General features: G+C 40.2%; 1 protein-coding gene across 1 annotated transcript; it reads left to right on the top strand.

The window, feature by feature from the left end:
- Position 1: 1 nt before the first annotated feature.
- On the top strand, positions 2-27,810 carry LOC121893582 (Golgi phosphoprotein 3). Its single transcript, XM_042405581.1, has 4 exons — positions 2-409; positions 3,910-4,041; positions 21,869-21,983; positions 24,397-27,810. Exons 1-4 carry the CDS (start codon positions 200-202, stop codon positions 24,819-24,821), a joined length of 882 nt encoding a protein of 293 aa, XP_042261515.1. The 5' UTR covers positions 2-199; the 3' UTR covers positions 24,822-27,810.

Here is a 27,810-nt window from a genome sequence, read left to right as displayed (position 1 = left end):
AGATAGACATTATATTGCTGCGGACAGAGTCAAGGCAAGGGAATAGTACTCCAGATGACAACAGTGCTCGGACAGCAGTAGTCCATACGCAAAACACTCGTTACAGCTATATGGTTCTCATCAAGTAATTGAGTCAAACATCTCGGGCAGCGGAGTCCGAGGCGTGCTGTTTTCGTCGTTGTTTAGCTAGCTAGCCGGCATGACTTCTTTGACTCAGCGGAGTTCAGGCCTCGTGCAGAGGAGGACCGAAGCCTCGCGCAACGCCGCCGTCAAAGACCGTCCGTCCGGTGAGGAGGACGACGAGCCCCGACGTGGAGACGAGCAGGACGACGACGATACCGGAGACTCCAAAGAAACGCGTCTCACTTTGATGGAAGAAGTGCTGTTGTTAGGACTCAAGGACCGAGAGGTAAAATCTGATGGTCTTTGAGACTGTTAAATTAAGATAAACCTTGACGTTAAACGATGGGAAGTTACCCAAGCCAACGTTAGCTATATTTTGCTAATCGACATAGCTTTTACGTTAGCTAGCGTTCTTGGTTGTTATAATGCCAGCCGAGCTGACGAACGTTTAGTCTTTTGATCAATCCCGGTTAACGCTATGTTGCTATGAAGCGATCTTATACATGCAGTTAACTGTGGCGGTCTGTGAACTGAATGTTGTTTTTTTGACAGTCTTTCTTGTGACGTGTGTGCCTATTATTGCACCAGTTGCTTAACAGCTAGCAAGGTAAACAATAAAACATTTTTTGTCAGTGGTCGGGGTAATTTTGTTGGTGTAAATGTACATTTCAAGAAACGCAGAGTATTGCCACAAAGTGAAACTTTTAATCTGCTGTTCAAGGGTCATTCTGTACTGTGATCTTAACACTGACTAAACAGAATACTACTGAGAGAGAGGTACAATACAGTACCCATCAATAAGTATTGGCACCCCCTTGTATTGTTTCAAGTCATTTTTTTTAAACTCAAAGAAAAACATAAGAGGGAATTAGGATTTGTTCACTCTGATCAACAACAACAACCAACTTTAAAAACCAAACTGAAGACAAAGATCTACAATTTTGATATGGGATTAAACATTCTGATAATGATATGTCATAAACATCTTTATATGGATCCCTTACATTTAGTTAATGAAGAGTTCTGAAAGAGATATATACTGTGCAGGACATTATGCAGTTGAAAAATACACTTGTTTTATTATCAAAAACGTAACTAATAGCAGCAGTGAACTTCATTGAAATAATAATTATTGTTACTGATGGTTATTATAATTGGCAAGCAAGCAAATGTTCTCCTTTTTATAGACAACTATTTATGTAATAGGTATTGGGCTAAATTAATATTTGATTAAGTTACTGTGATTAACAATAGCTTGTCATCAAAGACTGTTTATTTTCATGTATTAATTTTTCCAGTTTATCCTTTTACCCATACGATTTTATTTCTGTCTATACAACAAAAGCTACAGAAAAGCATTTGCCAACTACCATTTATGTCAGCAGATTGAAAAAGTCGTTTACTGTGTGTGTGTAATGATACAATAAACTGATACAGTTACTGAGAGTGAATGCTGCTGCAGAAACAAGACAAATAACTGCATTAGCTTTCACTGTCATTTGCGTCTCTCAATGTGCACACATTAGTTCTTGTGTTTTTCTGCCTAATAATCTCTCTGCCCTCCATTATTACCTATTCTAGCCGATTCAGGCTAGAATGTTTTATGTGATGATCAGACATTAGTTGAGGGGATTAATAACTCTGAAAAGGCACTGTGTCTCAGCCTTTAACTTTTCAGACAAACTACCGATATAATATCTGCAGTGAAAATCAGACATGTGTTTCCAATACATCCACTATAACTGTACTACCACACACTAAAATGTGAGTTGTGGATATATTTAGGCTAGAATAAGTATAACGCTAACCATTAACAACCCATTAGCCAACATCCACACTACTCACAAGCCATGACATGAGCTAGCTTCATGGCTAACAAATTTAGCAACAGAAACTGTAAGCATGTGTTTTATATAGCAGCTGTCAGTGTTACACTGACGAGAAAATGATAGAGCTGTTGTTCATTCACTCACTAGAATGGTTTTACTGACTGTTTCACAAATAAATGTAAAGTTTATTGAGGAGGCCTTGCATGAAGAATTGTCCCGCCAATGTATCGGTCGGGCTCTAATATCTACAACTTGCTGTAAATTGAGTCAAATATAAAACTGATCCATATCATCACTGGTGCCCCCAGTTTCATTATTATTTGAATGGAGATCATCTGTATGTAACCAAGATGTGAGTTATAGTTATACCGACATCTGTGTCTGGAAGTCCCAACAGATGGCTGGTCCATTTCCTCTCAAAACCTATAAAAAAATCATGATATATGAGAAATAAACATTCTTGTCTTCTCAAAAGACAAATCTGCGTCAAGTTTACAGACTAGAAATTGGGGAAGTAATTTTTTGATCAGTGTCAAAAAAATGAGATGATGATACATGTGCAGTAAAAATGAAAATCTTGGTGTCAAAATTTAGAACGCACAATTATGCTTCATTTATTACAGCCAAACAGTTATACATTAACAACATGTGATAGCGGGGAACGTCATTCAAAACTTGGCTACTTCATTACTAATGATTACTATAGCTGAATATGTACAACAGCAATAGAAATGACCATTCAACTCAACTGACAACTGTCCCATTTAATCTAAAGTCTCTAAAAACAATCCAGCACTTCTCTAACAGTCACAAGAAACAGATTCAGAGACAGCTTCAGGACACGCTTCATTAACATCACTAGTAGTTATGGGTTGAGACTGAGAGTATGACCTGCCTTGTTAAGTGATGTGCAAGTAATAACATTATAGCCAGTCAATTTTTTTTTTCTGTAGTCAGGTGGTTAAATTATGGTTCAACAAATGAACTTGTAAACCTTCGCTATCACATTCAAGTTAGCTATATGAGACTCAACATTAACTTAATGTACGTTATATCACTGCAAAAAAAAAAGTGCATTATTCAGGCATTTTCAGCAGTGTAACTGGGAAACCAGGCATGCTTGTCATCATAGAAATAGATCATAAGACTGTGGTGTTTTTGAAACTTCAGCATAAAGGATTGTGATGTTAATTGCAAGTTCAGCAATATCTGCTGCCTCACCTTCGAAACACAGCTCTGTTTGCTCACTGGAGCTGCTTCAGTCTGCAGGTCTCTGGCACAGCAGCATGCACAGCCTTCAGTGGTGATAGGCTATTTCTCGTGATGTGTAACCAATCAGATGCTGTGGTGCTGTAGGTGGGACAGTGCTTGTGACCACAGAGTGCTGACTACAGACAGAAAGAGGCTGCTGCATCAGAGCTAAAGTAGCGCATATCAGCAATCAGATAAAAAAATAAGGATTCCAATAGTTGTAAAAATGCTGAAAGTCGGATCTGATTATCAGTCGACCCCTAAAAAAATTATATATAACATTTTTACTTACAATTTTCATTCTTACTAATAATTCTTACTAATACTTATCTAGTACTCTGGAGAGAAGACCCAAGGCTACACATCATAGCAATGTTAAGTATATCTATGACAAGGCACAGTCACAGTGCTGCTGGATGTTTCTAAAGTAATGACTGAGTGCAGTACTGTGGTGAACTGATGTTTGTTTTGCTTCAGTAACACAGAACTTGTGAGGCCAATGCTAGAGGCATTCTAGGTTGCTTTCCTTTCTGCATATATGGTATAATGCTGAATCTGCATTAGCGCTAAAAAATTTATTTAAACTTTTTGTTTCTGGCTTCATTTGTACTGAGGCGTAGCTTCTGGATTTGGGTATACTTAACTGTTGTTAACTGCATGTTAACTTTTTAACAAACCAGAATTCTGATTCTTTTCCATGATATAGGGCTATACCTCATTTTGGAACGACTGCATTTCATCAGGATTGCGAGGGTGCATGCTGATTGAACTGGCCCTGCGAGGACGCCTTCAGTTGGAGGCCTGTGGCATGAGGAGGAAAGGTCTGCTGGCCAGAAAGGTAGGATATGTTCTTCTGCTTTATGACATAAATAGTTATTTTATTATTGTCTTTTTCACCTTGCTGGTGCTTTTCCACCACCTTAAAGACCTTTTATGCTTTTCCTTAATCTCTCTCTCTCTCTCTCTCTCTCTCTCTCTCTCTCTCTCTCTCTCTCTCTCTCTCTCTCTCTCTCTCACTCTCTTTGTATATATATGGGTCAATTACAAATAAGCCTTTTAAATTTTTTTTTTTTTTAAATTTTTTTATAATGCCTTAAAAATGTACAGAATACATTTATTTGATGTTGGAAGAGTGGGTTTAAACAAGTCTTAATGGTTGCACAACATTTACAGGGATTTAGTTCAGTTCTAGACTATATTTGCAATTGCACCAGCCAAAAAATGTCAGGTGGTGCAACCAAAAGTTTCTTGAAAAAAAAACACACTTCCTTCTTTTTTTTTTAAAGTAATTTTTTTTAGCAAGTATACCTGAGAGTGTCTACTCTGCCTAAAACATTACTATTTTGTGGTTGAGCTGGGCATTAAAAGTATAAATTATATAAATTATAAAATATTATATAAATTATATAAAGTATAGTATACATTTAATTAATATATTTAATGATATACATTTGCATATCTCAGTTTAACATGTTTATTTAATCAAGAAACTACATTCCTTCTGGTTGCACCCCCTGAATTACTGGTTGCGCCACCTGACATTTTCTATTATTTCCCAATTATTCAGGCATCTACTTGGATATGTATTTAACCTTTTGACTTTGCTAGCTAACTCATTCATTCATTTTTACAATACAATAAAGAGTTTTAGACTAAAACAACTTTTTCTTAGTTTTATATTGGTTGTACCACCTGACATGTAAACAGTACAAGTCTAACTATGAAGAGAAAATAGCAATTTTTTAGCAATATATAAGAGAGATTTAGATACCTTTCACTCATCAGTCAAGGTCAGTTGGGATCCTTTAGATGATGCAATATCCTGTTTACTCATCTCTCTCTTCAATTCAAAATAAGTTGTATGAATGCAGTTGCGCCACCCTGACATTTCAGATATACAGATTTCCAGACAAAGTTGTTTTTAATATTCCAAACAATTTAAGAACAATTAAACTATTAAACTTTGTTTATTTGAAAGGTTTTCAATATAAAATTATGCCCCCATATTTATGTTATATTAATTCATATTTTAAATTACATATTTAATACATTTCATATAGTGTTAACTTCCTCGGACGGTTGCGCCACCTGACATTTTGAGGGTTTGAGATGGAAAAACATGAAATATCTATAATTTATATGATAAACTAGAAATATGTTCACTAATAATAACAATAATAATAATAATAAATAGGTTTAATAGAATAAAATGAAGCTTATTATGAATCATTTAAAATTATTTAAAATCAAAGTAGTGCCCTCGGACACAAAACTCTGCATGTCACGTCATTGACCCATATATATGTGTGTATATATATATATACATATATATATATATATATATATATAAATAAATAATGTTACAATGTTGGATGTTCATATTAAATGTGGCCAAAGTATCAAATAATGAGGTAAACATATGTAGAAGTAATTCTTGTGAGCAAAGACCACCGGCCCAAGCTGACGTCAGCTCGTGAGGGATTTCTTTATATGGTCATGTGCTCCACGCAAGTTCACTGCTGCATTCCGCTAACCTTACGACATTTTTCCATTTTTGGGGGGGTTGTCACGATGAGCCATGACTCAAGTCGAGCTGGCGTGCTGTGAGCTGTGAGTGTTTTTTTCCATTATACAGCATGGCAAAGTAAAATAAGTTGTTTACCTGTTGGAGGTGTGTTGGTTGTCTGCAGCTTTTCATTAAACATATCACAGTGGCTGTTTCTGCTTGTACTATTTCTCCCTGAATTGTAACTATGTCCATATCTCAGGGCAGTGTTTCCCATAGCATTGGATTCTGTCTGTGGTGGTAGCTGATGAGGGGGCTTTCTTAATAATTCAATAATACTGTTTATGAGGTACTCCACTGTAAATAGCACACAGCTCTGTACAGCTAACCTTGACAACTCAGCTGTATTTTGACAGTGTTGTGTTAAGAACATAGACTAACTTATCAGAGATAACTTGCAGGGTTTTAGTAAGTATTTTAATGTTTTCTACACTAAAATGTGTTATACAAGTAGCGTAGCTACTTTCAGGAATAGCTCAGTGTGCGGTCAAGAGAGAGCATGTGTGTGGCTGCGCTAACACCGGTCTGTAGCGCACAGATGCAGGGACTAGCCAGAGGATGATCACAGCTTAGAACCAGAGCCAGTGGCGTCTATCATTTTTCCAACCCAGTTTAGATGAAACCACACCCACTTCTGTATGATGAAAGCATCAATATAACAAACTGTCCCAAAATGCATTGCATCTCTTCATACTGTGCTATGGCGCAGATGAGCCAGGTTACAAGCTGTCGTAATTTTCGCTGTAGGACTGTTAATATGCCACTTTATGAAGTTTAAATATTTTTTCAGGTTAGAAAGTAACCATGTACATCCGCAATATGTGGTCGGTTTATCCAAATCACGCCTGTTTGTAAATCTGCTCAGACGTTTTCAGACATGAAAAAAAAGCTCATAAACGACAGTACTTCTTAAGGAAACTTAAGAAGGCAAAATTCCCATCCCAAATTCTTGTTAACTTTTACAGAGGAACAAAAGAAAGCCTCCTGACTAGAAACATCAGAATTTGGCATGGGATGTGCACAGCCCAAGACAGGAAGGCTCTGCAGCAGGTGATTAAAACCGGCCAGAACATCATCGGTGCCCATCTACTGAGCATCAGTGATATTGGTTAGGTGAGGTGCCGGCATAGAGCCCAAAGGATACTAAAAGACAATACCCACCCCAACCACAGCTTGTTTACCCTGCTGCCATATGGCAAGAGATACAGAAATATCCGCTGTAGTACCACCAGACTACAGAGCAGTTTCTTTCCTCAGGCTGTGAGACTCCTCAATTCATCCTCTGCACTCATAAAAAGTAGTTTTATTTTAATGACTTATTATTTATTAATCCATTTATATAATTTCTGTTTTTGTGAGTAGCATTAAAGGACTACAAACTACATTTCGTTATACAATCTTGTGTGGTAAAATGATAATAAATTAATCTTGAATTTTGAATGTGAAGAGCTGCTGGCTGAGTGAGACCAGCTGGTCATCTCAGCTGTTAGCAGCCCGACTCCTAAGATGATCGACCAGTCAACACATTGTTGTTCCGGGGAGAACGTGATCTGATCAACTGATCTGTGCAGCTCTTTGGAGATTTACCACTGGCTCTCCGCAGCATTTTGATATATGATATAATTCCTTTTGGAATATAAATGTTGGTCTCACAGATGAAATCTAAAAGTTGTAGGTGCCACATTAGTTTGTCTGAATGTAAAGTGAAGCCTCCTGTTTTTACTGGACAGAACAACAGCGCTGCCTCTAGGGCTCTATATGTACAGATGTCACCACATTTCAATAAATATAAATGTATTAAAATGAACAGATCAGTCTGTATTACATTTTATTTTATTTTATTAAGCGTCCTCGTCCTCAGAAGTTTGTACTGTGATAAAATAATCTCAAATCAAAGCTCCACTAACACTCTTTTTCTCACAAAAAAAAAATCTTATTGACAGAGAGATGTAGTAAGTAAGTAATGTTTTATTAAACCAAAGTAAATTAATGTGCCAATTAAGGATTAATAAGATATGGGATATGGATGTCAGTATGGTCCAGTGTTTCCCCCATAATAGTACAGGCCTGACGGGCCCCCAGGCCACTGAGAACCCCTGTCAGGCCAAAAAAATATTTTGTAATGCCAAAAATAATGCCAAACATCCATTCATTCGGAAATCAATAGCGTTTGGGAGCCACTGTACAACTCTGTTTTGAGTCGTGAGTTAACCTCTGTGTTGTTGCCGAGGAAACTCTTGGTAGTGTAGCTCCTTTTTAAGGAACAGGACAGTGCATAAAATGTGGCGTAGCTGGTGAGGGCGTGGTTGAGTGAGCGAGCGAGTGGCAGAAAAGTGATGGTATGCCGGAGCAGAGGAAAAGGTTAGCAGTAAGGTGTCAATCTGGCAGTAAATGTACAGTACAGACTACAGTGTGTCAGTTAATAAATGTTGCAGCTTGTCAAGACCAAGAAAAGTCATGTCTGTTTCCCCAACTGCTGGAAAAGTGGAGGGGGTTAGCCCCAAAGGTAGCAACAATTGGTTAGGCCGTATTCAGACTAAATCAGGCAGTGTGGTGTTCAGCCGCAGGGTTGAGCGGAAGTGTGTGGGGTTGTGGGCGTGTTTATTTATGCTCTAGAGCGTAACCGCTGTGAAACAATCAGAAAATAAAGTTTTATTGATCTGATTCACCAGCTTTCTTGCTACCAACGCTCCCTCTTTTCATTCACTGTCTAGCTTGCTTGACCACAGCTGCTCTGTCCCTCTCTCTCGCTGGTGCTCTCTATCTCTTTCTCTGTCTCTCTCTCTGTCTCTCTCTCTCTCTCTCTCTCTCTCTCTTTCTCTCTCTCGTCTTTTTTAAAATGAGTTGGGAAGTTGACAGCACAGTCTACTTTACTTTTAACGTTATCAAACAAAGAGAAATGTCCTCCCCTCCTAGTAACGTGTTTTTACTCCCCCATGGCAGAGTTTACAGCTCTGATCAGTCTGATCTCTGGCTGTGATTGGCCACTGCAGCCTTCAGCCGCAGTGACGTTGGGTTGCATTTCTCCAAAAGTTGACTCTGGCTCAACTTTCCAGCTGCAGTCCGGTGTGGTGCTGCAGCGGCCAAAACGGCCACAGCTTAAACGCACTACCCCCATTCAAATGAATGGGATTTTGTCTGAATATGGCCTTAGCCTAACCTGCAGACTCTAAACAGAGAAATAGAAAACGGAGGAATATGACCCCTGGGCACTGCTGCTAGGCCAAAGCAATCAACCTAGGGGAAACAGTGGTCAGTGGTGTAAGTATGAGTGATGAATGTGAGTGTATATGCTGTAAGATGTGAAACAAGGTATAAAGATAACATAGGACAGCAGAACTAAACCAAACCTAAAACGGGTGGTTATAGAGAAAAGATGAGAGAGGGCTGCCTCAGCAGCAGCAGCATGGCAGAGAGAGAATGGACTAACATACCCAGCTCTCTTATATTGCAATCAGGATGAGTTGATTCACGTCATCCTCCTAGAAAAATATAAAAGTCAAAAGTCAAAAGGTAACTAAGCTCAGTTTTTTAACTTTTAAGCTGTTAATATGAAGGAAAGTTGATTTTCAATTCCCCTCTGCCCCGTCTAATCCCTCTCCTTAGAGGCAGGACATTGAGAGAGGGGTAAGGGGGCAAGAGGACTGTCAAAACCCAATGTCCTGCCTCTGAGGAGAGGGATAAGAGGGGGTTGAGGGGCGTCAAAACCCAATGTCGTGTCTCCGAGGAGAGGGATGAGAGGGGGTAGAGTTCCTTAGTGTTTTTTGGCAAGGGTGGTGTTCAAAGCCACTGATGAACTCTGTGAAAGCTGTGACATTTCACAGGACGCCCAGCTGAAAGACGCCTCTTTGAGCCAGCACCTGACTGCCTGTGTGCCACAGCAGTAGGCTGGCAGCCAATCATCGGGCCTTGAAGTCTGGAAGTCCACCTTAATGTGGCAGCCCTTTTGCTGGTCAGGCTGCTGGACTTCCTGAAAATGTGAATGGCTGACAGCAGTTTGGAGGGGTTGGTCTTCAGGAGGTGGTACTGCTTAGCCATTCCCACTAGCCCAGCAGTGACGAAGGGATTCTGTCCATCTTTTCAAATCCTCCATCATGTCCTCTACAAGAGAGACATCACTTGAATGTGTGATATCTAAGAAGGAAATAAGTTTGAATGATATGTTTATCTTTAAATTTCAAGTTGGCATTATAGGAACTGTCCATTGCTCTCCACTGAAGCTATGAATGCTAGAATATGTGTTCGTATAGCATCTTTCTAGTCTTCCAACCACTCAAAGTGCTTTCACACTATGTGTCACATTCACCCATTCCCACACACATTCATACCCACTCTTCCTCCTGAGCCACAGCCTCCCCCCTTCATATGAACTGTTGTTCTAGATAGGAGAAGTTATTTGAAACAATCTTACCGTGTAAGTAGACATCTTTGTTTTCAAAAGCACCAAATCACATGTGAATATAAACTTACACACTCACAGCTCACCTTCTTGTGGCTTATCAGCAGCAGCACTTGTGAAGGGTTGGGTCTGTTGTCCTGTCAGTACACCTGTGAAGAGTAGTAGATGCTAGTATTAAATCAATTATTAACATTTCTCAAACTGCCCATTTTCTGATGTAATGGTACGAGGCAGAGAAAAGTCTAGCTAGAGACTTGATAAGTCAGACATGTTGGTTACTGTAACAGCTTTAAGGCTTTATGAGAATAATACAATAAAATACTGTACGCTTGTGCTACATATGTAGAACACATATTAAGTAACAGTGAGGTCTCCAAAATGTCTCATGTAACATATTGCTGGTCAGCTGAAATGTTCATAATTAACCATAATTAAGTTCTTGCAGTTGCTGTTGCTCCTGAGGCATAGTGCTTGGTTCAGTGGTGGCTCCTATAGATATAAAGAAATATATCCATTCTGTGTGTCTCAGGGGTGAACAGTAATTGAACAGAACTACTTTGTTGCTTTACTTAAGTACTACTATATTTTGTATTAGTAATTTTACTGGAGCACTTTGTCCACTATTCAGTTCTTACAAAATGTATGGAAATTAGGACAAGGGGCCATTGGTGTAAAATGTAGTGCTGTTAAAACAGAATCTTGGCAGAAAATATATTTCCTCATTTTTTTTACTATTATTGAAATTACTGTTGTTTATTACTTACCCGTAATGACTGATATGCCGGCTGAGTAAGCCTTGGGGGTTGTAAGAAGCCCAAAGAGATTGTTTCTGTAAAACATTAGAAGGATCAACATTAACCATGGTCCGGTGGTCCTTGACCCCTAAATTATACAGTGTGGCCACTAAAAACACAGCATTGGTGGCTCCAATAAACATTACTTGCACTGGCCACCAAATTCAGTGGCCTGATTGGCCACTTGAAATGAAATTAAGTGTCTTTCCCTTATTGGGTAATTTAAACTGGAAATGTTGGGAGTCTTACTATCACAGTTATTGTGAAAATATTGGCTTTACTTCTCGATGTTAGTTTTAACAGTTCTGCTCTCTTCTCTGGACTTGTCGGACAAACAGCTGTAGATTTTAGCCACTGCTGCCTGGTGTTTGCATGACGCCCCAGTTTGTCCTGCAGGGCACGAACACAGCTCCAACTCCATGTCCACAACATAGGTTTGCCTGAACCCCTCCACCATGAACTTCTTCTCCTCAGTCTATTGAAAACATAAGTAATACAAGGGGCAGTATATTTGGTGTGTGTGCATATAGATTCCTCTGTGATATAGATTCCTCTGTGACAAACCTGTAGGATGTCAACTAATGACAGCTGTTATGATCCATTACCTGCTGAAAATGCGAATCTTGGGGAAGGAATCTGTATCTCTAGAATGATTCCCAGCGTCCAAGGGCACCATCAACAATGCGTGTCTCCATTGTTTCCCCTATAATTTTACAGGCCTGGTGGACCGCCAGGCCAACAAGAACCCACGCTAGACCAAAAAATATTTGTTTAAATACGAAAAATAATGCCAAATGCCCATTTATTTGGAAATCAATAGCATTTAGGAGCCTCTGAGCAGCGCTGTTTTGTGAGTCAACGTCTGTGTCGTTGCCTGGGAAACTCCTGGTAGCGTATCTCCTTTAAAGTAATAGAGCAGTGTGTAAGCGAGTGAGTGGTTAAGTGAAAGAGTGAGCGGCAGAAAAGTGATGGTGAATGCGAGCAGAGAAAAAGGTTAGCAGTAAATTGTCAATCTGTAAGTGAAGTAGTGTCTGTAAATGTACAGTACAGGCTACAGTGTGTCACTTAACAAATGCTGCAGCTTCTCAAGACTGAGAAAAGTTTTGTTCTTTCCCCATCTGCTGGAAAAGTGAAGGGGGTTAGCCCAGAAGTTAGCAACAATGGGTGAGCCTAACTGGACAAAGATAAACAGAGAAATAGAAAACGGAGAAATGTATGGCTGCTAAGATCGCTCCCTGCCAGGCCAAAGCAGTCAACATAGGGGAAATACTGGTGTCTTGAGCCTCCAGCCTTGATGTCAGGAGGGTGAAGAGCTGTGGAGGATTGAAGGCCTTCGTCCTCTACAGTATTTTGTCCTTGAGGACACACATTGTTGCTTCCGCAAAATTGTTGGTATTGTTTTGTCTGGTGAGAAGACTGCCTCTGTAACTGAGTGCTGGACAACTACCCTATGGTTGTACAGCCATTCCATGTGCTTCAGGTATTTTTCAAACCTGCAATTGATAAAAAAAAAACCAAATGCACAAAACATGGGAAATGCACATACATCAAAAATGTAGTGGTTTTAATAGCTCCAGCCCTTCAGAAATGGTCTGCTCATCCTCCGACTGGCAGAGGAGAATGCCCAGCGGGAGGCCACCAGCACAGCTGTGGATCAGGAAGAGAAACACTCTGCAGTTCTCCCTGTCCATATTCCCTGAGAAATCTAAGAAGCACAGCTCCCCACTGTTCTTGAGTTGTTGCACTTTCTTCATCAAGGGAGAACACACAGCAACAAGAGGAGCTCCCTGGGAAGATGTGTCCATTAGGGCACAGCTGTCCTTGCACTTCTTGTTGTTGCTCTCCACTTGATTTTGTAGTGCTGCAAACATGGTTGGACCACTTTGAATGCCATACTCCTCCCGACACACCTTGTGGAACAGTCTAGGAAATACATTAACTTAGTTGGTATGGGTGTTTCTTACATACTGCAGAAAATTGTAATTCCATTCACTGAATATGTTATACTATTTCATTGCATTGTGACAAATATAGTGGGTAGTAGTTATCTTGACTTTTTTTTCCCAATGTGATGCCCACATTTGCACATAGGGCAGGTCGGGGCAAATCTCCATGTTGGCAGATGCATACACAAATTTCCGTCCATATTCCATTTGGAGATCTTGTTTAAGTACCGCCAGAGCAGATGTGGGGGTGGTGCCAATTTCAAATAGCCCTGTCAGGACTTCTGTTTCTTTCCCCCAACATCTCGGTGGCGGATGGCGTCCGCAACATACAGGTGGTAATTGTGCCTATTGACTATTCGTACCTCAAACAGGAAATCAGACGTGGGTCTTCAATCCTATAACATATATCTATATATCTATATCTATCTATATATCTATATATATATATCTATCTATCATCTATCTAATCTATCTATCTATCTATATGTGTGTGTGTGTATATATATATGTATATCAACATTATGTCTAAAAACAATGAAATTATGAGTGGATCAATAAACTCACTTGCTCTTTTCTCCACCAGTACTCTTCAATGTCACAAGCATTTTAGCTTGACAGCAGATTCTTAGATGCTCTGCTGCTGATTGCAGCTTTCACATTCACCCTTTGCTGACATTTGTAACTTGCCTGAGCAAAATATAGTAGATTTACTGCAGTATTGGCCAAAGGAAAAAGGTCCACTAAGAAGTTGCTTTAGGAAATTTCGACAGCAGAACTCTTACTCCAACCTTGGTCGGGTAATATCCACCCTCCATGTCACCCCTGACAACCCCTTCAACAGTGTCACCCACTCCTTGGCCTATGGCAAGTGGCATCAAAACCAACGTGGTCTCCCAATGAATCCACCTCTTCATAATGGCAGACATGGTACCTGAACATCTAACAAACTACTATTAATTAAAATCCACACACATAATAAAACTGTCTGCCTTCACATATATCTCATACCCATATCTTAGATATCTGATATTCAAGAAAAATGACAACACTATCAACTACCATACCAACACAGTCACTATTATGGAGAATGACTATGACAGTATTAGGAAAAATAAAACATCTGAGTGATATGTAGGCTAAGCAGTGTTCTGACAAAATGATCTAATACTGTAAGCTAATACAATGAATTAATGAATGATGTTCCTCATAGTAAGTTACTAAGTGACTGATATTGTCAGGTACCTTCAACTGCATGTACTTCTCTATGTTGTCCTGTTGTCCTGAACACGCACAAAGACCAGGTCTGAAATAAAAGCAAAAAAACATTAACAAAACCATCACAATGCAGCAGGCCCAACTTAGCGACATCATTAATTTATTAGCTACGAACAGTACTAGGTTAAACGTCTCTATTAGGCCGTATTCAGACCAAATCAGGCGGTGTGGCGAAAATGCCAGTCCTCCCATTCATTTGAATTGGGGTAGTGTGTTTCAGCTGTGGCTGTTTTGGCTGCTGCGGTGCCACACTGGACTGCGGCCGGAATGTTGAGCCAGAGTTAACTTTTGGAGAAACGCAACCTGACGTCACTGCGGCTGAAGGCTGTGGTAGCCAATCACAGCGGGAGATCAGACTGCTCAGAGTTGTAAACTCTGCCACCAGGGAGTACAAAGACGTTACTAGGACAAGGGGAGGACATTTCTCTCTGTGTGATAACGTTAAAAGTTAAGTTTAAATTTTCTGTTGGCTTCCCAACTCATTTAAAAAAAAGACGAGAGAAAGAACTGAAAGCACCAGCGAGAAAGAGAGAGCAGCTATGGTCGAGCGATCTTGAAAGTGAATGAAGAGAGGGAGCCCTGTTAGTGAGAAAGCCAGTGAGTCAGATCAAGAAAACGTTATTTTCTGGTTGTTTCACAGCTGTTATGTTCTAGAGCCCAAATAAACATGCCCACAACCCCACACACCTGCGCTCGACCCAGCGGCTGAACGCCGCACTGCCTGATTTGGTCTGAATACAGCTTTAAGCCCATGTACCATATAAGCCCACTTGCAACTTCTGAGGCAAATAAAAAAGAAAACGTTTGTTTTTTTGATGTGTGAGGTTTCTTCCAATGAAGCTGCTTGTTACATAAATTACACTTTTTATTGTAAGTCAATCATATTTGTCAGTATTGCGTTATCGAAGCACATGTGTTACATGTGCCTGCTGATCCCAGAAGAAGATGCAAAAAAACTTTTAGGAATGCACGATATTATTGGCATGTCATCAGTATCGGCCGATATAAGCTCTAAAATGAAATATCGGCATCAGCCGAAATGAACATTTTCTGCCGATTATGAGAGGCCAATTTGTTGCCTTCTCCTCCGCCGCATAACTGTGCTTCCCTCCACAGACTGTTTCACCCTGACGGTCCCGGTGCTTCCTCCGCATGCTCCACTTCACTCAGCTGCACCAGCTGCTTCTTCTAGCAGAGGCTAGCTGGCTGTGCTTCCCTCCAGCCATTCTGCTGCCAATAACGCTCCACTAGCCTCTCAGCTAACGTTAGCCCTGGCTCTCCGTGTAGATCCAACTAGAGCAATCGAGCCCCGGTTTGTTATTCAGGTTAAAGTGGGAAGAAGCAGTGGGTCTGACAGGCAGCTTGAGTGATGTGGAGCCTGCGGAGGAAGCACCGGGACCGTAAGGGTAAAGAGTCCGCGGAGGAGCTGCTATGTTCGGCTGCACAGACAGGAAACACTTCGGCTGACAGGATGTACCAGTCTGTTGCTCTGTTTGGGGAAAAAATCTTCTTCTTTTTGGTTTATAATGGCGGTTGGCAACCAGCGCATTAGGTGCATTACTGCCACCTTCTGCTCTGGAGTGTGGACCAGAGATTAAATCCTACATGTTAATCCTGTCTGTCTAATGAACTCAATGAAAACTCTACTGCTCCACCCACTTGGCAGGTTCATTAAAGTTTTAATACTGACCTCCTGAACTCCAGTCTTCCTAAGTTCTTCCTTCATATATTGTCTTTCTTGATCATACTTAGTACAATCTATGATTGCATGTGTAATAGTCTCCTCAGCCAGCTGGAAAAAAATATGTGCATATATCGGTATCGGTATCAGCAATAGGCCACAATGAGTTGGAAATATCGGCATATCGGCAAAAAATCCAATATCGTGCATCCCTAAAAACTTTGGTGATTTTGGTACCCTCAGAAGATACCATGTTTTGCCTATTTTTATTCTTGTTTTTGGTAAATACTCATTTGTTATAAAAATTTAAGTGATTAGTGGTTTGAATAAGACAAATGTTAGAATATTAACTTGAATTAGAAATATTTTGAAATCAAAATATGAGTTTTAGCATGCTGGAAAACAACTAGACAACATGCTGCATCAATACAGTAGCTGCACAGTATGGTTCATTGCAATGACATAAAGCATGATAAGCATGTATAGTTTACATTTACATATAGTTTACATATAGCTTACATTATTATACTATTAAATAGTATTAAATGTGTATGTTTATCTTTATTTTTTTAATTAACATTTTCACCTGGTGGGCTTAAAGGGAAGCTACAAAAAAATCACACTGTCGGGGGTGGAAGTAAATGAGTATAGCTAATTACTTCTCTGCATGATAAATTTATACTTTTCGTGTTAGAGCACCATATATAGATTTATTTCGTAAAGTTTTTTTAATGTTAGGTGCATGGAATCAAATATGTTGTCTTTTAACCATAAATTCACCGATGTTCCCTTTAAGCTCACCTGCTCCCATTAAGCCCATTTGAATGTGTTTCAATGGGGATTTTCTCCCTTATGACGTTTGAACCATTTTCTTCCCCAATTTTGACCTCACATGATGAATCAGCTCCATAATTCAGATAACTAATACCCATATTTAAATATCAGTGATATTGCATAGGTCAGTTCATCCTGGATAGGCCTATATTCTATCCTGACATAAGCAATAATTTTGAATCTTTACTTTTCAGATGAGGTTGCTGGTTGGGGCGGATGGTGATCTTCCTGGGGACTGTGATGTCATCAATACATTTACTGATGTAACCGTAGACGGCTGACACATAGTCCTCCAGTTCAACCCTGCCATGTTGGTGCAGCTTCTCTGAATATCTTCCAGTTGATTTGCTCAAAGCAGTTCTGAAGCATGGGAACAGCTGTATTGGACCACACAGTGATGTTCTTCTGTGTGGACTTATTGTGTCTGAGCACAGGACGATGAGCAGGAATCAGCATGATAGAAATGTGGTCAGAGAAGCCCAGATGGGGACAGGGCACTGCTCTGTATGCCTCACGTCTGTTAGTGTACACCCGGTCTAGCGTGTTGTTTCCCTTTGTTGCTATGGAGACATGCTCATAGAACTGAAGCAGAGTGTCTGTCAGCTGAGCGTGGTTAAAGTTCCCTGCTACCATGAAGAATGCCTTCAGATGCTTGTTCTGGAGCTCACAGATGTGGTCATATAGCTCCCCAAGAGCCACGTTAGCATTAGCACTTGGGGGAACATACACAGTCACAATGAACACAACTATAAACTCCCGCGGCAGATAGTGTGGCCAGCACTCAGCATCAGATATTCCACTGCTTTGGAACAATGGCTGCTTACCAGAGAACAGTGGGTACACTAATGCTTATTGATGTATCAATCAATCAATCAATCAATCAGTCAATCAATTTTTATTTATATAGCACCAAATCACAACAAAAGTCATCTCAGGGCACTCTTCATACAGAGCAGGTCAAGACCATACTCTTTAATTTACAGAGACCCAACAATTCCCCCATGAGCAAGCACTTGGCGACAGCGGTCAGGAAAAACTCCCCTTTAACGGGTAGAAACCTCAAGCAGAACCCGGCTCTAGGTGGGCGTCCATCCGCTTTGACCAGTTGGGTTGAGAGAGAGAAAGAAAGGGAGGGGGGCAGAATAGCAACAATCACAACAACGACAACAGCAGCAGCCAGGGAAGGATGCCAACAGGACAGTGAAGGACCATGAAGGCTCGGCTCGGAACCCAGGGTTTCCTGCGAGAGGAGAAAGCACAAAAAAAACTCTGGGGAAGAAGGAAAGTTAGTGGCATGCATTGATGTTACATGAATGCATACAGGTGGAGAGGAGGAGGAGGAGAGAGGAGCTCAGTGCATCATGGGAAGTCCCCCAGCAGTCAAGGCCTATAGCAGCATACCTAAGGGCTGATCCAAGGTGAGCCTGGTCGGCCCTAACTATAAGCTTTATCAAAAAGGAAAGTTTTAAGCCTACTCTTAAACATAGAGAGGGTGTCTGCACCCCGGACCGAATCTGGAAGATGGTTCCACAGGAGAGGAGCCTGATAGCTGAAGGCTCTGCCTCCCGTTCTGCTTTTAAAGACTGTAGGAACCACCAGTAAACCTGCATTCTGGGAGTGCAGTGTTCTAGTGGGATAATACGGTACTATGAGCCAATGAGAAGCCAATGTAGTGAAGCTAAAATGGGAGAAATGTGATCTCTTTTTCTAGTTTTAATCAGTACACGTGCAGCTGCATTCTGGTTCAGCTGGAGAGTCTTTAGAGACTTGTTAGAGTAGCCTGATAATAAGGAATTGCAATAAGCCAGCCTAGAAGTAACAAATGCGTGGACTAGTTTTTCTGCATCTTTTTGGGACAGGATGTGCCTGATTTTTGCGATATTACGTAAGTGAAAAAAGGCAGTCCTTGAGATTTGATTTATGTGGGAGTTATATATATCATATCCTGATCAAAGATAACTCCCAGATTCCTTACGGTGGTGCTGGAGGCCAGGGTAATGCCATCCAGAGTAGCTATATCATTAGATAATGTCTTTCTAAGGTGTTTAGGGCTAAGCACAATAATTTCAGTTTTATCTGAGTTTAGTAGTAGAAAATTGCAGGTCATCCAGGTCTTTATGTCCTTAAGGCATGCTTGGAGTTTGTTTAACTGATTGGTTTCATCAGGCTTCATTGATAAATATAATTGGGTATCATCTGAATAACAATGAAAATTTATGGAGTGTTTCCTAATAATATTACTTAAAGGAAGCATATACAAGGTGAACAGAATTGGTCCAAGTACAGAACCTTGTGGAGCTCCGTGTCTAACTTTTGCCTTCATGGAGGATTCATCATTAACATGTACAAACTGAAATTGGTCTGATAAATAGGACTGAAACCAGCTTAATGCTGTGTCAATTAATTCTTCCAGTCTCTGCAAAAGGATTTGATGGTCAATTGTGTCGAATGCGGCACTAAGATCTAACAGGACAAGTATGGAGACAAATCCTTTGTCCGATGCAGTTAGGAGGTCATTTGTGACCTTCACCAGTGCTGTCTCTGTGCTATGATGTGCTCTAAATCCTGACTGAAAATCCTCAAATAAACTATTATGTAGAAAGTCACGTAACTGATTAGAGACTGCTTTCTCAAGGATCTTAGAGAGAAATGGAAGGTTAGATATAGGTCTATAATTGGCTAAAACACCTGAATCAAGAGTAGGCTTCTTAAGAAGAGGTTTAATTACAGCTACTTCAAAGGACTGTGGTACATAGCTTGTTACTAAAGACAGATTGATCATATCTAGTAAGGAAGTGCTAACTAAGGGTAAGGCTTCCTTAAGCAACCTAGTTTGGATGGGGTCTAAGAGACAGGTTGATGGTTTGGCTGAACAAATCATTGAAGTTAGTTCAGGAAAGTTGACTGGAGAAAAACAGTCCATATGTATGTCAAGATTTACAGCTGTTTCTAAGGTGCCTGTGTTTGGGGAGAAAATGGTGCCTGTTGTGGGAAGGAGGTGGTTAATTTTGCCTCTAATAGTTAGAAATTTATCATTAAAGAAGCTCATAAAGTCATTACTACTGAGAACTATAGGAATACATGGATCAATAGAGTTATGACTCTTTGTCAGCCTGGCCAAAGTGCTGAAAAGGAACCTAGGGCTGTTTTTATTCTCCTCTATTAATGCTGAGTAATAGGTGGCTCTGGCATTACAGAGGGTCTTCCCATGTTTTAAGACTATCTTGCCAGACTAAGCGAGATTCTTCCACTTTGATGGAACGCCAAATCCTCTCTGATTTTCGCGATGTTTGCTTTAATTTGTGGGTTTGGGAGTTATACCACGGAGCTAACCTCTTTTGTTTTATTATCTTCCTTTTTAAGGGGGCGATGGAGTCGAGTGTTATTCGTAATGAGCCTGCAACACTATCAACAAGATTATCAATTTAGGAGGGACTAAAGTTAACATAAGAGTCCTCTGTAGTATTGAGACATGGCATTGAATTCGGTACTGATGGAATTGCTTCCTTAAATTTATCTAAAACACTATCAGATAGACATCTAGTGAGGACATTTTTGTCCAATCGTGTGAAATCCAGTAATAGGAATTCAAAAGTTATTAAAAATGATCTGATAAAATAGGATTTTGTGGAAAAATTATTAAATGCAACTTCAATCCCATAAGTCAGAACAAGGTCTAGGGTGTGGTTAAGACAGTGAGTGGGATTATTTACACACTGAGAGAAGCCAGTTGAGTCTAATAATGAGATAAATGCAGTACTGAGACTATCATTATTGACGTCCACATGAATATCAAAATCACCTACTATAATTACTTAATCTGTACTAAGGACTAAGTTTGATTAAAAACTCTGAGAATTCAGATAGGAATTCAGAGTACGGGCCAGCCATATTTCTAGATATCAGAGCAGCTCCATCCAACGTGGGATGTATGCCGTCTCTCCTAATCAGACCAGGTCTTCCCCAGAAAGTCTGCCAATTATCTATGAAGCCCACATCGTTTGCTGGACACCACCTCGACAGCCAGCGGTTGAATTGTAACATGCGGCTATACATGTCATCACTGGTCAGATTAGGCAGCGGTCCACAGAAAATTACGGAGTCCGACATTGTTTTTGCAAATGTACACACCGGCTCAACATTAATTTTGGTGACCTCCGATTGGCGTAATCGGGAGTTGTTGCCGCCGACATGGATGACAATCGTACCATATTTACGTTTGTAGGCACCAAGTCCTCCTCCGCGGGTTTCCCCTGACAGCTCATTGCGGTTGGCTCGGAAGAAGAGTAGACCCTTGATCTGGTAAGCTGCGTCAGGCATGTTGTTGTTTAGCCGTGTCTCTGTAAGCAGAAGTGCGCAGCATTTCCTTATCTCCTTGTACCTGCTCAATTGGAGTCTCATTAAGTCTATTTTGTTATCCAGCGAGCAGATATTTGCCAGAAAAAGTGTTGGCAAAGCGGGTCTGTTGGTAGCTTCCAGCCTGGCTAGCAGGCTGACTCGCTTGCCCCTTTTCTGCCTCTGGGCACACCGCTTCCTCCTTCCTCTCAGCCGGTGTGTTTCCCTTCTCTAGCCCACTGTTCTCAGGAGCCTCTATCTGCCTAATGCTACCTTGAGCTCTCATTTAATCACCACACTGGGATTCACGAGTTGAAGTAGTTCAGAAAAACAGTACTTCACCGTGTATCCTGTGTTATTAAGTACAACCGACGGTAGCTGAGAAGCCACTGCACTGCTGCACGCTGCCATGTTTTCCGCTGTTTTCCATAAACTGATTATGTGGGGGTTTTGGACTGTTGGTCGGACAAAACAAAACATTTAAAGGATTCAGCCTGGGCTTCTTGGAAAATGATGGGTATTTTTCTCAATTTTCTGATGTTTTTTATAGACCAAACAATTAATCAGAAAAAGTAACTTAATCAGTAAGTAAATCAATAATGAAAATTGATTTTAGTTACAGGCCTAGTTGAGTGAGTGGGTGGACTACAAAGCAGACAGTGTACAAAAGTTGTAAGCAGTTTCAATGTCTGATGTGACTGGGAACGTCAATCAACCATGTGAGCACAGCCTCTATTCATTAAAATAAAAGCATCATTTCACGTCTATTTCAGCAGCTGTCCTCTGATAACTACACTTTGTAATTGGCTGTCATCATTCTGTATTTTCTTTGCAGGTGATTTGTAAGTCAGATGCTCCAACAGGTGACGTGCTCCTGGATGAAGCCCTAAAACACATCAAAGACACCCAACCACCAGAGACTGTGCAGAGCTGGATCGAACTGCTCAGTGGTGAGTTCAGCCCCACACTGGTGGTGTATCTGTGATGAGATATATAAACAAAACTGACCCATTGTGCTTCGCTCTCTTGGTACCCAACTTAATGTTGAACTATACATCATGTGGTTTGAAAATGCAGGTTGTTTAAAAGTGTATGTCTGCAATTACTGCACAGGCTGTGAGTGCCATTTGTATGAAATTAAAATTGAAAGTTTTGTCCACAAACTGCAACAGAGGCTGATGTTAATATATTTTGGGATAACTTTGATTTTTGATTAGGTTGACACACCCAGTTTTAAACTAGGAATCTGTCAGTATGCTGTCAGACTTGTGCCAACAACAATAAACCAAAAAATGTGTAGTAGTCTTTTTTTTTGACCAAAAAATACCAGGAACTGAGGAGTCCTAGAGTTTAACAGGGAGCTAAATATCCTTTTTGCACTGTTTGTATTTCCCCTGAATCTGATACGACAGGGTTCTCGCAAATCCTAAAAGAGTCTTATAAAACAATATAGAAGATGCTGAAGACAGTTAGCCAGGGGTTCTCAGAGAAGACACATTACCGTTTATTATTTCTGATAGACAGTTCCTACAATCTGGACAGTAATGTTTTAGTGCAGAGCCAAGCACTGACACACTGTATGTGGACAGAGTGAAGGAGAGGAGTGGACTTTTCAATTTGGTAATCACTCAGGTGGTGTTTCCTACAAGATAGCGAAAGTGGATGGAAGGTTAGTAGATATACTATATGTCCACAACTGCTGAGCTAGCTGACATGTATGTGTCTTAATGGGTATTATATACTATACTGTGAGTGAGAGAATGAGCAAGATTACCAGACTTACTTTGTTGTACGTTATCTAATGTCAATTTACTACATTCACTACCGGCTTATCCTGCATGTTTTAAACTAGTGTAGTGTCATAAGGTATCATACAATATTAAACTTGGAAATAACAACAAAAAAAGTGCTTAAATGGGTGCTTGGGGGATTGGTATTGGAATAGGACTATTTGTTTTGTCCTTGGTCTAGACTCAGACTCAGGCTCATTTGGACTCTCTTTACTTAAAATTGGTGTGTTAAGTCTAGACTGGGGTGGTTTTGACAGTTTGTATGTGCATTAGGACAGGGGAAATTATTCAATATTATTATTTGCTGAGTGGAATCCTATCATTATATGATCATACCGCATTATTGTAATACAGAATATTGTCAAATGAACAATTCCAAGCAAATTGTAATTAAAATTTTAAATCAATGTTTATTTTTTTACAGTAGAGTTTTATCTAATGTAAAGCAACAGTGGGATACAGTTAATTGCATTATCCATTAATTTGATTACTTTATGTGATTTTACATATGATTGATACATGGAGATAGAAAAATATCCAGAAAAATGTCCGTATTATTGTGACATTGCTGCCAAACATATGGCTCAGCCCTAACGTGCATTTGTTTTGCTGTGGAAAGGGTAATACATTTTCTATTAGGGCTGGGCGACATAACCAAAATCTCATATCCCAATATAGGTAATTTCATATGATAACGATATCTATCCCAGTATAGCACATTTTAATCCCCCTCTCAGTGCCGGTGGGGCTGAGCCCTCCTCGTGTGCGCAGCGAGGCAGGAAAGACAAACAGCGGTGGAGAGTTGGAGAGTTTAAAACAACTAAACTTGTTACGTTACTGTAAGTGCAATAAAAGCTTTGTGAGTAAAAAGCCAAGAAGAGTAATTTATCAATTTAATCTGTGCAAAAGTTGGACAGACTCCAAATGATGAAAAATATTGCCGTAAAGAGTGTGATTTGTGCCACAACGATATAAAAGATAGAGTATAATATGCAATGATAGACATTTTTCTCTTGTCACATGATATATATCATCATATTGCACAGCCCTATTTTCTATGTTTAGGTCTTAAAAAGGTCTTAAAACACATTACATTTGTGTGAGGCAACCCTGTGTGAAGATAAGTAGTATTGACTGATAAAAGATCAAACAGTAACAGCTCTGTTTTGAGATGCAGTTTTTGCATATGACAAAGCAACTACAGAGTTTTTTTGTTGTAGTTTACAGTGGTTGAATGGAAGTCAAAAGGCAGACATACAGAGGTGGAACAGGTGACGGAAAATAGCATAACACCCAACTCTCAAGAAGCAATGATCCACTGAGACTATAACTCTCATCTTTTCCTAGCAGCTTTAGTGAGTATGTTATACCACTCAGTTGGTTTGAAAGATGATGTCTCCATCTACAGTGGATGTTAGTCCACATCTACCACTGTAGTGTGTGCAGTTACTGAGATACTGGCACTGACTCTGTTCTTTCTGTGGTCTTTGCCATAGCATGTGGTTATACATGTAGATGTACACATCTTTTTGTGACAGCATTAACTGTCTTATTTTTATTGGCTTGTCTTTAGGAGAGACGTGGAACCCCCTGAAGCTTCATTATCAACTGCGGAACGTCCGTGAGCGGCTGGCAAAAAACTTGGTGGAAAAAGGTGTCCTCACCACTGAGAAGCAGAACTTCCTGCTTTTTGATATGACCACACATCCTCTGACCAACAACAACATCAAGCAGCGCCTCATCAAGAAGGTCCAAGAGGCTGTACTGGAAAAGTGGGTGAATGACCCTCATCGAATGGACAAGCGGTTGCTTGCACTCATCTTCTTAGCCCATTCCTCTGACGTCCTGGAAAATGCCTTCGCCCCGCTGCTAGACGACCAATATGACCTGGCCATGAAGAGAGTGCGGCAGTTGCTGGAACTGGAGCCTGAGGGGGAGTGCATGAAGTCCAGTACCAACGAGTTGTTGTGGGCTGTGGTAGCTGCCTTCACCAAATGAGGCTACCACAAAGAGGACAGCAAGCAGTTGTGGCATTCAAGTGGCATTGTACACTGGGGCACTGACCTTAACATGGTAACTTGACTGACTTGCATTCCGTGCCTGGACTTTTGGAATGGGCTGCACTCTTTTCTCACCCCTCCCCTTCCCTAATTTTCTTTTCCTTCCAGATAACTGTACTTCATGTCCCCCCCCCCTGTCATTTATGTGTTCACTTTTGCTAAAAAAAATACTAAGTCTCATGGAACTTTGAATGAAGTGGTTGGTGATGAAGCCAGAGTCAAGATGTCGATACATGTCTGCTTTCTTTTGGGTATATCTTTCAGACACACCTACGAGGTATGTATGGTGCAGGTTGCTCTAGGTACCATCCTGACACATGTACAAACCATTTACAGGGCATGAAAGGAATGAAAGGTTAGCTGATGATTCTGAAAAGTCAAATCTTCTACCAAATGTGATTGAAGTGTATGGATATGAAGTATTTGGTGTCACAGCCTTCTTTGACTTTCATATTAAGCACAGGGAGACATCTAATGCGGTTATATCCAAAAGTGTGAGTCAACTAATAGAATTAGAATTTCAACTCAGTTGATGCCTCTTATTCCATCCCATCTATCCATCCTATGTATATACCTGCCTATCCTGTGCAGGGGGCAGGGGAATCCCAGCCCACACTCTAGGCAAGAGGTGGGGTACATCCCAGTAAATCACGGGGCTGACACATCGTGACGGGGCACTTGGAGAAAATCCAAATCCCACAAAGAAAGACCCCATCTGCCTGCCGGATTCGAATAAGGATTTTTTTGCCGTGAGGTGACAGTGCTGACTACTGAGCCACTGTGCTGCCAAACATTCCATCCCTTCTGGCCTAATGTGTGGAAGATCATTCATTTTGTCAACAGGACTGGGTCTAAGTCTGGACATGCATGGTAGCTTCCTGAGACAACATATAGGCCTTCCTTCCCAGGTAAATCCGAGGAAGATGGAGTGCTGATTTGTTTTAGTTTCCTTGTTGGTTAGGTAGACATCAGCCCTGTTCAATATTTTGGAAACACTTAAAAAATGAAAAGCAAAAATCTGGTGAACATCATTAGACAGACTTGTTAAGGGCGTGGTGTAAAAAGATAGTATTGGAATTACACAAATCGCTAAATTCTGCAAACACTTAGAAATACAAAGAGTGATGGAGGAAACAATTAAATACTTAATATACAAAATATTAATGAACCTCTCTGTCATAATTAATTGAAAACAGGTCTCAGTGGTTTGTGGCCAAAAATGTGTAGTAGTCTTTTTTTTTTTAATTATAACAACATATTGTTTTGGTGGAGGATTGTTTCTCATCTAGATACACTGTCATGTGTACAGGTCTAATGTAAGTTAGGGTACATTCTGGAATCTAGTCTGAATGGTAACAGTTGAAAGCTTAAGTATCGTAGTCTGGATCCAGTGCCATGATTTTCCATTTTTGCCTGTATCTCCTTGATAAAAAAGTGTAATTTATTGGACTGGCAGTCTGCCAGCTAACACCGTGAACACTGGGGTAAAATGGCTCTTTGCACGAGTGGCTGTTGAGAATCAAACTGAAATATTTCAGTAGAAGAAACAAACTCAGGAAAGCGGACCCAATCAATGCCAGTTACTTTTTATTAGCAGAATTCAAATACACATAGTTTTCACTTATTAGTGACTTTAAATAGAAACACAAATTAAGTAATCCACAGGGTTTAACACAGCTTGGGCTTGGTTTACAAATGATTGAACACATTCAAGTCATTCACTCTAGACATTTAGTGATGTACACTAATCTGAAGATGAATGTGAATTCCATCTCTATCCCCAGTACAGCAAGAGGTCCAGAATGTGTGTGTTTAGTTGCTTAAAAAAAAAATTGGATCAGACAAGCTGCTACCACAGCTCTCTCAAACATGAAAAAATAAAGTGCAACAATATCCCAAATGGCCTCATTTACATTATTACATTCATATATATTTTCTCCATTTAAACATACAAAAAACCCCAGAAATGTTTAAATATGGAGTTTTTACTGATTGCGCAGTGACTCCACACAAGATCTGAAAAGTCCTGCCCTTGTAGTGGAGGTTGGAACCCCAATCTATTGTCAGCTAATCAAATCTCTGAGTCAACTTGTTGACCAGCTGGGTAGTCCACTTAGAACAGACAGCTTCAGAGCTGTTGGACGGTGTATTTTGTTAATGGAGCTAGGCTAGCAGTTTCCCCCTCCTCCAGTCTTTGTGCTTAGCTAGGCTAAACATATTCCAGACTCATCACTGTATTGGATGCGTGGAGTTGAAAGTGTTATTGATCTTCTCATGTGAGCATGGTCTTGATGGCAAGCAACTGCATTTCTTAAACTGTCATCGATGCTTTAATGTGCAGACAGTCTTACTCTCAGAATAAATCCATTGTATTTAGCAAACATTTGTAAAAATCTGATGGATTATGTAACACGCTCACCAAAGTCTGACCAGAAGAATCAAAATATGGGCCCACATTCCATAAGTTGATGTATATACGTGTGCAGCAGCTTAATAGTCTGGCACATTAGACATTTTTATTACAATTGTACTATCTGCTATCTCAAATCTGTGGTTCAGCTGCTTTCAGAATGTTGGACATTGTGCTTAAAACATTCAAAGCCTTTTCATCGCCAACCGTATCTTGCTCTTAATTTCATATTGCCTCAATTTTATGAATTTTATTTTCACATTTGTTTAACTGTTCTCTGTTTTAACAAAACTTTTGCTACTCATCCTCATGGATGTTGTGAAAGACTTTGCTTTACTACAGATAGCCTCTTTCTGATCTTGTATGTAGCAAAAAAGCAGGGAGTGATTAGTCAGTGATTGTGGGGGAAGATGAGAGGTGACCAAGAGGTTTATGCATCAGAAAATCACCTCAAATTGTGGAGTGAATATGAGAGATTATATATGTTATCTAAATAAAGGGACCTCTAGTCTGTGTA

Source organism: Thunnus maccoyii, unplaced genomic scaffold, assembly GCF_910596095.1.
Source record: "Thunnus maccoyii unplaced genomic scaffold, fThuMac1.1, whole genome shotgun sequence".
Taxonomy (NCBI): Eukaryota; Metazoa; Chordata; class Actinopteri; order Scombriformes; family Scombridae; genus Thunnus; species Thunnus maccoyii.
Note: the sequence above shows the minus strand (reverse complement) of the source record. Positions and strands in the feature narration are given on the sequence as shown.

Bases quoted from the DNA above. Each gene is read 5' to 3' on its own strand.
- LOC121893582 (XM_042405581.1), top strand. From the start codon at position 200: ATGACTTCTTTGACTCAGCGGAGTTCAGGCCTCGTGCAGAGGAGGACC. The intron at 4,042-21,868 runs GTAGGATATGTT...TTTTCTTTGCAG, and splicing joins AAGGTCTGCTGGCCAGAAAG to GTGATTTGTAAGTCAGATGC. The intron at 21,984-24,396 runs GTGAGTTCAGCC...GCTTGTCTTTAG, and splicing joins CTGGATCGAACTGCTCAGTG to GAGAGACGTGGAACCCCCTG.